The 10153-nt window shown below is 43.1% G+C and overlaps 1 protein-coding gene across 1 annotated transcript in view; it reads left to right on the top strand.

Moving 5' to 3' along the window:
- LOC308166030 (phospholipid phosphatase 2-like) overlaps positions 1 to 9178 on the top strand; it is a 12617-nt gene extending 3439 nt beyond the window's left edge. Inside the window, exons 2-6 of the mRNA XM_080540258.1 lie at positions 5168 to 5319; positions 5799 to 6061; positions 6260 to 6317; positions 6481 to 6657; positions 7155 to 9178. Of these exons, the coding sequence (XP_080396384.1) occupies positions 5168 to 5319; positions 5799 to 6061; positions 6260 to 6317; positions 6481 to 6657; positions 7155 to 7304 (800 nt within the window). The 3' untranslated portion in view covers positions 7305 to 9178. The remainder of the gene's footprint in view (positions 1 to 5167; positions 5320 to 5798; positions 6062 to 6259; positions 6318 to 6480; positions 6658 to 7154) is intronic.
- The last annotated feature ends 975 nt before the right edge of the window (positions 9179 to 10153 follow it).

Genomic DNA, 10153 nt, shown 5'->3' with positions numbered 1-10153 from the left:
TATGGCGCTTTTCCACTACAGGGCCAACCCGGGTCGGCCCTGTTCTTTAGCCTTTCTCCACTGCCAACAGTACCCGTGCCATTTTTAGTTCTTGTTCTGGATGGGTAGCGAAAGGTACTTTTTTGCCAGGCTGCGTGTGACGTGTGACGCTGCACACCGTTGATTGGTCAATGGAAATCGTCATCCCATGTTCATAGATTTCTTCGCTAACCGCCATTTTTAAATACCACAGCAGATTTCGCTCTCGGAAAATGTCACTTACTGTTTCTGTAATAACTTATTAATAAAAAAAAATATGATAACCATCGTATTATCTTAGTTTAATGTCATTTCAATGCATCATAGAACTTTTATTTACAACAAGCATAACAAAAAAAATCGCTATTATGGCAATGTCCTGTGCCTATGCTGTTCCTCAGTCCAGCGCTTCATCATCCCCCTTCTAAAAACCCTTTCCATCCCTTATGTCATTTTATCAATGAACATTGTATTACTGTTATTTCAATATTTAAGCCTCTTTCACACTTATAGTTCCCTGTAACTTCAATGGAATCCCAAGCTGTGCCGTCCAGGTCCAGCCATTTTCGCCGTAGATTCGCGTCTTGCTCCCTTTAACACATCGGCGTTTCCCTGGTTGCGAGATCTAAACTACTAGAACTGAAAGCGGCAGGTAACAGGCACGTAACATCCATATATATATATATATGTATATATATGTATATATAAATAAATATATTTGACTACCAGCAAGACACCGGAGCACTCTTATCTATAACAAACGCGGAGATTGTATGAGCCCCGCGTCAGTCAGCCTTTCCGTAGATATACATCGCTCCGTTATACAGTATATCTAACGTTACATGTTTTAAAGCTGATCTGTGCATGATAGTGCTGCATTATGTTGATCTATTTATATCGATCTATTCTTGCGAATTCCTTATTACCAGTGGAAAGGGGGAAGGCTAAAACACTTAGAATGGAATAGATAGGACTTTCCGTTCAATGGAGGAAGCATGATACTCGCGAGTTCATCTCGATTTCCCCCCCCGTTGATGTATTAAACAATCTAAGCAATCTAATCAGAGCAGTTGTTATTATGTAATATTATTGATGGATGTGCCATTTTTGATGGAGAGCAGTGAGCGGATGACTGGATGTGAGCATGTATTTGACTAATGCCGATAGATTCGCGTCTTGCTCCGAAACCGGAGCTGTCGGCGCAGACAGGATTTTACAGCGTTCCTTCAAACTATCGTAATTCATGAACTATAATTATGCCCAATCTAAAAAATTCAAACAGTTTCTGAAAGCAGAGAAGTTGCACTTTTTGAACAGTTGACAGTTTTTTAGGCTTAATAAAGCACAGTGCTCAACGTGTCAGGATAAATAGAAATAGAATCGGGGCTTTAACACGTCGGCATTTTCCTGGTCGCGAGATCTAAACTAGTCTACTAGAACTGAAAGCGGCAAGTAACAGGCACTTAACGTTACATGTTGTAAGGCTGATCTGTGCACGATAGTGCTGCATTTTGACATAATTCTTATCGCATTTCCCCCCGCTGATCTGTATAGCGGGGGGAATCTTATGACACGTAACTCCTCCTACAGTCCCGGGTCGTTCCTAGTGGAGAACGATTCCTATATGGAACTTTTCAAAAGCGTGCCGAGGCGAGCCGTGCTGAGCCGAGCCGTGCCGGTCAATGGAAAAGCGCCATTACAGTACATTGAGAAGTGCATATGCAGAGTTAAAGATGGTGGATTAGTGGTTGTCTGTTGCTGTTGGACAGGGGTGTTGTGTAAGTTTTGATGTCCACGGCGTATCTTGAAACAGAATAACAGGAACACTTCCGCTTCCTGCTAGGGTCAGAGGTCGAGGGGAAGTTGTACTTGTGTCATCTCCCAAATTCCTCCATGTTTATTTTCTCAAAGTTGGAATTGGGTAACCTATCTTGCCAGATGAGATTGTGAAAGAGTAAAACAATGCTTTCCCTTCTTCCTCTATCCCTCCTCTCTTGTCTGTTCTGTCGATTCTGTTACTGGAGATAGCAAAGATCCGCTGACCCTGTCATGCTCTCAATGTGTGTGTGTACGTGTGTGCATGTGTGTGTGTGCGTGTGCGAAGGTCAAGAAATGTATCCTCTGCTACAAACTAACCTCTGTATGAGAAGAGAACTCTAGCTGTGGTGTGGTGTGCCCTTTCTCTTTCTTCATATTTGCTATCCACCATCTCCTTATCCCCTCTCAGGAATGAGAATCAGTCCAAATACCACTGGAGCTATACAAACATTAACTCTACTAGAATAATACTGGGGATCAAAAACAGCCAAGTCCAGATAAGATAATATGAAGTCCCTGTAGGATTGGGGGTGGAGAGTGGAGAAGGAGAGCCTTTTGGGTTGAAATGTGTATGTATCTGTTGAGGAAGCTATCTGAAAGTGTGTGTGTGTGTGTGTGTGTGTGTGTGTGTGTGTGTGTGTGTCTGTGTCTGTGTCTGTGTCTGTGTCTGTGTCTGTGTCTGTGTCTGTGTCTGTGTGTGTGTGTGTGCGCGCGTTTGTGTGCACGTGTGGATTTGCATATCTCTTTTTACTCCACTCATGCCCCACCCTTCACAGCTATGGCCTCTGAGGACCTCTCCTAAACAAACCCAGCCTTATCTAAATGTTATCCTTGCACCCTGCAAAGTAAACAGTAGTAAGCGCACACATCAAAGTTGAGTGCATGCTTGACCTGACGGAAGTAGGGTTGCCCAAAGAGACGGACTCTTCACTAATCAAGCAGTCACATAGCTTATCCCTCAGTAGATACTGGTGAAGTGTGTGTGTGTGTGTGTGTGTGTGTGTGTGTGTGTGTGTGTCTGTGTCTGTGTCTGTGTCTGTGTGTGTCCTACTGTATGCGCACACATGCAGGCATGTTTCCATAGAAGATGTGTTTTGGCTGTGGCTTTGCTTCTGGTTCAAAACCCAATCACCATTACACTCAGTGACTGGGTGATATTTCCCCCATTATTTTTACCTTTCTTGTGTGCTCAGAGAAGTGATCACTTAGGAAAGGAAATAAGTGAAGGAAAGAAGGAAAGAAAGCCTTGTTTAGGCCTATATGATCACAGCCTGAAATGGCTGCCTGCCACTCTATGTATGACCACACTGGAACACACACACACACACACACGCACATCCTCTGGGAATTTTGAGGTCAGTGTAAGCTGCATCGATGGCATCATGTCCCAGTTGGCCACTCAAAATGACATCTAGAACTTGTTTTAGGCCAGGTGTGTGAGGTCTTAAGGGTTGACCAAGGTTATAACTCAGACAGACAGACAGACAGACAGACAGACAGACAGACAGACATTCAGTCAGAGCTCCCTAAAGGAAGGCAGAATTATTTCTTGAGGCTTTTCCTGTGTGGGAGCAAAAGCTCTGGGTGGGCCTGGGTGAAGCCTTGAAACCCAGGATTTGACCAAACCTCGGCCGCCTGCCCACCATTGAATGCCTCTATAATGCAATATTGAAAGACATGCTTTCCTCTCAAATGGATTGAGGCACTGCAGCTTGTGGTGATCAGTTGCTACATGTTATAGTAGAGCCTATCCACAATTATAGATATTGTCATAAGAATTATCAAAGATTAGATTCAACTTTATTGTCATTGCAGAGTACAAGTACTAGACAATGAAATGCAGTTTAGCATCTAACCAGAAGTGCAAACTGTGAACATCAAGAACATGATATAAAAAAAAACATGATATAAAAACATGACAATGATAGTAAGGCATGTGCGGTAGTTTAGAGGTATATACATTTATGAGCTAAGGTAGCTTATGTACAATATGTAATGTACAGATGTATAAAAGAGGTTTGTGCAATGTGCAATATACAGTATGTGCAAAGGTAGTATTGTAAACATCAGTAGTGCAAAGGTTAAAGAGTGATCACATGTGCAACCAGCAATAGTGCAGTGGGGGGGGGGGATATCTGTGCTACCCAACGGATAATATGATGCCCCCTGTGCTACATTTGTTGTACCGCTGGCTCTGTGATGCGCAGTACGGTAGGCAGATGTTGCATTGGCTGTGTGTTTGTTTAGGCTATGCGTTTCGGGTAGTTTTTAAATGTGTGTTTTAGAACGTGTTGGTTGAACTGCTTCAGCTCTGTCCCAACCATTTGCCTAACCCTAACCCTAAAAATGTACTCCATTAGTCACCTTTTCAATTTGACCAATTCAGCATGAAAGTTGAGGAAAACAGGAAAACTGTTTAAACTATTTAAAAGGTTGTGTAGAGTGGAGAGAGTTCCTGACATCAGGGTTTAAGACTGAGCCATTGTCCACGGGCAGATTTAAGAGACAGCTTTATCTTCTCCTGGTGCCACTCTGCCAGCGAGTCTCTTAGCCTTTGTCTCCGCTCTGAGTCACTTCGGAACCGAATTCTGTGTGGGGGTGAGAGGGGGGAGAGAGGGAGAGGGAGAAAGGTTAGTGGGAAAGAGACCTCCAATTCCATGGACTGTACCGTGAGAGTTTAGTTTGAAGGAATTTCTCATGATAGCATTGTATATAAATACATATTTGTGTGTGTGTGTGTGTGTGTGTCAGTGGTCAGCTCCCATGTCATTGTCAGTGGTGCTCGGAGGCATAAGTTCAAGGCTGTTCTGTCCAGCGTCATATCTATGGTGATAGGAACTTCCTCCACAGGGAGTTACAGGGAATGTATGTATAGAGGTCAAGAAACTACACTGCACAATACTGATGGTGGTGTGTGGTGTGTGGTGTGTGGTGTGTGGTGTGTGGTGTGTGGTGTGTGGTGTGTGTGTGTGTCTGTGGTGTGTGTGTATGCGTGGAAGAAGTGCTCATCTACTGTGTATAGTGTACATATACAATATGCCTTCCTATAGCTGAAGGCTGCGTCTGTCAGTGTCGTCTCAGCTGTTTCCTGAGCTTCTCCTGATGATCCTATGGGACTCCTGTCACACGGTGTTGACAGAACCAACAGCTTTCAGGCTATCAATGTTCTAGTGAATGTTAGCACTTAGTAGGCGCTTCTCTCCACTAAATGCACTGTCATCAATGGCAGAACTGCTGTCTCAATTTAATGTTTTCCTCTCCCTCCCTCTCTTTATTGTTTTCTCTCTTCCCCCCCCCCCCCCCCCCCACCCCTCTCGCTCCCTCCTTCCAGCAGGCCTGCCTTCCGTCATACTGACGGCGATGTTCAGTCCGTACCAGAGAGGAGTATACTGTGATGACCAGAGCATCAGCTACCCTTATCGACCGGACACCATCTCCCATGGTGCCATGGCGGCAGTCACCCTCTGCAGCTCCATACTCATCGTGAGTCTCACCAGCACATGCAGAAGTTCAACTTCATTTGATTGCATTTATATGGCAGAGGCTATTTGTCCTCTGAGTGGATTAACAATCACAAACAAAAACCGACATGGTAACAATATACAGGGATTAGGAGTTTGCATTCATTGTGATTACTGCCACTGTTCGTATTATCACACATGGACTGTGTTGAAAAAAGGCACCACCTCATCCTATTTACCATTTGTTCTAGAAGATTACTTAGTCGCCTACTTTATGAGTCTACTTTGCAAATAATTTGACGATCATCATTTGCACAATGCACATATTATGTAGACCATTTGTAAGCACTATGCTTCAGTGCGCAACTACGTACCTACACTGCGTGAGTTAGGGCCTGTTTATTTTGTTGTTCCTTTGTTTTGTTGATAAATAAAAGAAAATGAGGAATTCCCAAAAAGTAGGACCAGTGCTGTTTTATGATGTGTGTTTTCCCTCCACAGATAACAACAGGAGAGGCATACCTGGTGCACACCAAGCGTCTCCACTCCAACTCCCAGTACAACCAGTACATCTCAGCTCTGTACAAGGTGGTCGGGACCTTCCTGTTCGGAGGCGCTGTCAGCCAATCGCTGACGGACATGGCCAAGTTCACTATAGGTCGACCCCGCCCTAACTTCCTGTCTGTCTGCAATCCCACCATCTGCTCCGGATACATGTTGCAGATCAACTGCACTGGCAATCCTCGTTACGTCACTGAGTCCAGGTATGTCCATCTATCTCTATCTGTCCCCCATTCCATCTCTTCACCTCACCTCACCTCTCCATCTCTCCCTCGCTCCATCTCTTAATCTCTCCACCTCACCATTTCCCTTTCTCTCCACCTCTCTCTTTCTCATCTTTCTATCAGTATGCAGTGTAGCAACGAAGGGTGAATTAACATGTGTGCTTCTCCGTGGTACAGGCTGTCATTCTACTCAGGCCACTCCTCCTTCGGGATGTACTGTATGCTGTTCCTAGCGGTGGGTTTGTTATTGTTGTTATTGTTGTTGTTGTTGTTGTTGTTGTTGTTATTTCCTCCATTTTGACACACTCCAGCTCATGAAGGACTAATGAATCTGTGTAGCATACAGGCACGTTCACATGCGAGATTATGAAGGGGTGTGTGTGTGTGTCTCTTTGCAGCTGTACGTGCATGCCCGTATGCAAGGAGAGTGGACGCGTCTCAGCAGGCCCACAATTCAGTTCTTCCTGATAGCATTTGCTGTGTACGTGGGATACACACGAGTGTCTGACTACAAACACCACTGGAGCGACGTACTGGTGGGATTACTGCAAGGGGCACTCATCGCCGTGCTGAATGTGAGTGTGCGGTGTGTGTGGTGTGTGCGGGTGCATGTTGCATGAAAGTTAGCAGAGGTCTGCCACTAGGGGCAAATGTTTGGTTGGTCTCTACCATAGAATTGTATCCCTAAATGAACTGTGATTTATAAGGGGAGCTCCATGTAGTCAACTTTCTTCACCTTCTGTAATTTGAGTGGGTGTAAATATAATGTTGGTGATGTACTGCCACCTGCTGTGCTGGAGTGTTCGCTTGTGTAGTATCAACACAGCTCTAGCCTTTGGTCAGTCATTTATTATTACCAGTAGAGAGGCATCATGCATCTGAAAGCCATTTACAATCTATAGGTAAACCTATTGAAGAAGAAAACTGTCCCTCCTAGGACGTCCCACCCTAGTTGACTAGATGCTCTCACAAATGTAATGAATGGGAAAAGCGTTCTCTGGGGATATCATTTTGGAACTGGAACTAATCTTGTCTTCTCTCTTCTCCTCTCCACTCTTCACTTTGACCTCAGGTGCGCTACGTGTCAGACTTCTTTAAGCAGCGCCCCCCTAGCTGCCCGAGGCCGGACACAGCAGAGAACGAACATCTGGAGCGCAAATCCAGCCTGCAGGCCCCTGAAACACAACACAACAACCACTACAACTACTCTGCACCTGTATGAGTACACAACAACAACAACAACAACAACAACAACAACCATTACCACTACAGCTACCCAAGACAAAGTACAACTACACAATAACAACTAACTACTGTCTAGGACCTGTTTGAGACAACAAGACAACAACCACTGCAGTCACCCAGCTGCCAGGACTCCTACTTACTCCAACTACAACACAACACAACAAGCATTACAGCTCCCAAGACCCTAAAAGGACACAACACATTGTGTGTGCGTGTGTGTGCGTCTGTGTGCGTCTGTGTGTGTCTATATGTATGTGACTGTATTCATGTTACACTGTTCATTTAAACTTTATTTTATTTTATTTTGTTATGAACATTTTAAGGGAGTTGAAATTGTAATGGATTGAGGTAAAGCTATGCTATTGTTTCAGCAGGTTGTTACAGGAGCGGCAAAGGAGAGTAAGAGAAGCAACGCTACTTTAGTTCCATCGATTTCAACACTACCAACTATAGACAGTGAAATATGATTTCGCCTGATTTCTCTGTTCTCCATTGACGCAGTGAGATCATCGACCAGGCTGTCCTCTCTGTGTTGTTGTTTTGAGTTACATGTAGTCTTATTTGACCTACCTTTGGTGGTAGATTCTTTTTTAGAGTTAGCATTTTTACTATACTATACTTTTTACTATACGTTTGACCTTTTTAACAGCACTAGGGATACATCTCTCTTTCTCCTTCACACATTCAACTAAGGTCTCTCTGCTCAATGTTGCTGTTCCCTAATCTTAACATGTTCAGAACAGACGTGCATGTATATTGATGGACTGCGTAACATAGTGTAGCCAATTATGATTGTTCTAACCCATTGTTTTTTTCTTCTTCTTTTTTTTACTGTATCTAAATGGTGTGACCTTTAAGAATGTAATACCACTAGTTCACTGTAACATTACATGTTGGTATTAGTCCAGGTGAGCTGACTTATTGAGTTGTTTGTTACATCATGAATAGGATGTCACAAGGGAGAAGGTGAGACAGAGCGATGGAGGACTAGCTTGACCTTTCCAGAGGCTAACCTGTTAATGACACGCACATACACGCACACACACTAACCCTGGCTTAGGCTTTCTAAATGCCCAGGCTATTACCTTGAAATGTCTCCCCCTGCTCTTTTTGCACAGGTTAACTTGGCATATGCATTTCTTGTAGGTCAACAGTGATACTTAAACTTTTAGTCAAAGTGAGATTTGTATGTTATCGTATATGTTTGCCTTCCATGTATGATCGTTTTTAGTTACTCCATATACGTAACTCCCTATAACTGAAGCTCTGTAGGAACTGTCGGAACGAAACGTGTTGTGCTGACTATAGAGACTTTGGAGTCGCTCTTTGAGATGATTTTTGAGTGAACTCTTTCGATATACACTGTATGTATTTTATTTTTCATTGATAGCCATAGTAATCGTCGAGCCTGCTTGTAACTGACACTGTACCCTCAATGGATTATGTTTCCCCTCTGCTTGGAGAGGGATTACAATTCCAAACAATCTGTTTTTATCCCAGCAAGAACTGGGAAGGGAGGAAAGGGGATGTGAGGTTTACTCTGAGAAACAAAGTTATTGAAGACACACACACACAGACCCTCTCACCCTTACAGAAAGATGGTTCTCAAACCACTAGTCAATACTAAGTGCCAATCCTGCCTAATCCATCACAGACAAGTGCATATAAACCAACACACTTCCATTCATGATCTAAAGTTCTCAACCTAATGTTCTCATCCCAGGTGGTGGACACTAGTTCAACATGACATCCCCTAAACGGTTTTGTACATTACTCACGTGTGATAGACATTGTAATAGCTTTTTTCAACTGTTATTGTGTTTTTAAACGTATAAAGAAGAACTAACATACCTTCTGTCAGTCTGAGTGGTTTCATTCTACAGAAAAGGTGTCAGTCTGTGCTTGAGATTCTGTGATTGACGGATTCGGGAACAGTTCAGATGATTTTGTGTGAGTGTTTCCAACTGACACTCCATTTGACAGTAGTGAAACACATGCTGGCAGAGACATGTCCAGACCTGTTGTATGGGGTTGTGGGATACCTGTCTGTGCCAGAGGAATGGGCTATTACACCACCACAGAACCTGTGCAAACTGCCATCATAGCTCACCAGTACATCAGGATTGCCTAATCTCTTGATTTAGACTAAGAGGAATTAGTTGCTGCAATCCTATGAGTTATGTGTTTATGTTGCTAGACTGATTAAGTTCTAACATTGTATTCATGCTAAAAAGGGTTAGAAAGGTTACTTTAAACAAGTTCTCCCTTCCAGATGACCTGTTCTGACTGTTATGTAATCCTGTATGTAATGTACTCAATAGCAGTACAGTTCAATTATAATTTTTGGATTACTTTCCCATACAAAGCAGCACAAAAATATAATAAACTTAAAGATTTCCAGTTTAAGAAGTTTATTTTTGACATCGTTTTTTTTGTATTCATGAATGCATAGACTACATGGACCTCTTATCACACTAGTAGATAATGTGTAGTCACATGAAATAATGCATTAAGAAGGGTACATGTTACATGGTACATGTCTTCTAATGGAAGAACTGTAAAACACCACAGGCCAAATGTCTACAACTTTCTGAGTATTTGTAAGAGATTACAATTCAGTTATTTATTTATTTTAATCAGATTACAGTAATGGGATTACATGTAATGTAATGAGTCACTCCCCAATCCTGATGCTGGAAATGAGGGACATTTTCCTTGAACCCTCACATCCTCTCTCCTTGCTCCCTTCTCAAAACGCATCTTAAACCTCTTCTATTGGGTTTTAAGAGGGTGACAAGGAGAGGACGCAAGGAATTAAGGAAAGAG

Source organism: Nansenia antarctica (genome assembly GCF_963989245.1).
Source record: "Nansenia antarctica genome assembly, chromosome: 1".
NCBI classification, from domain to species: Eukaryota; Metazoa; Chordata; class Actinopteri; order Argentiniformes; family Microstomatidae; genus Nansenia; species Nansenia antarctica.
The sequence above is the reverse complement of the archived record's forward strand: the minus strand, read 5'-3'. Positions and strand labels throughout refer to the sequence as shown.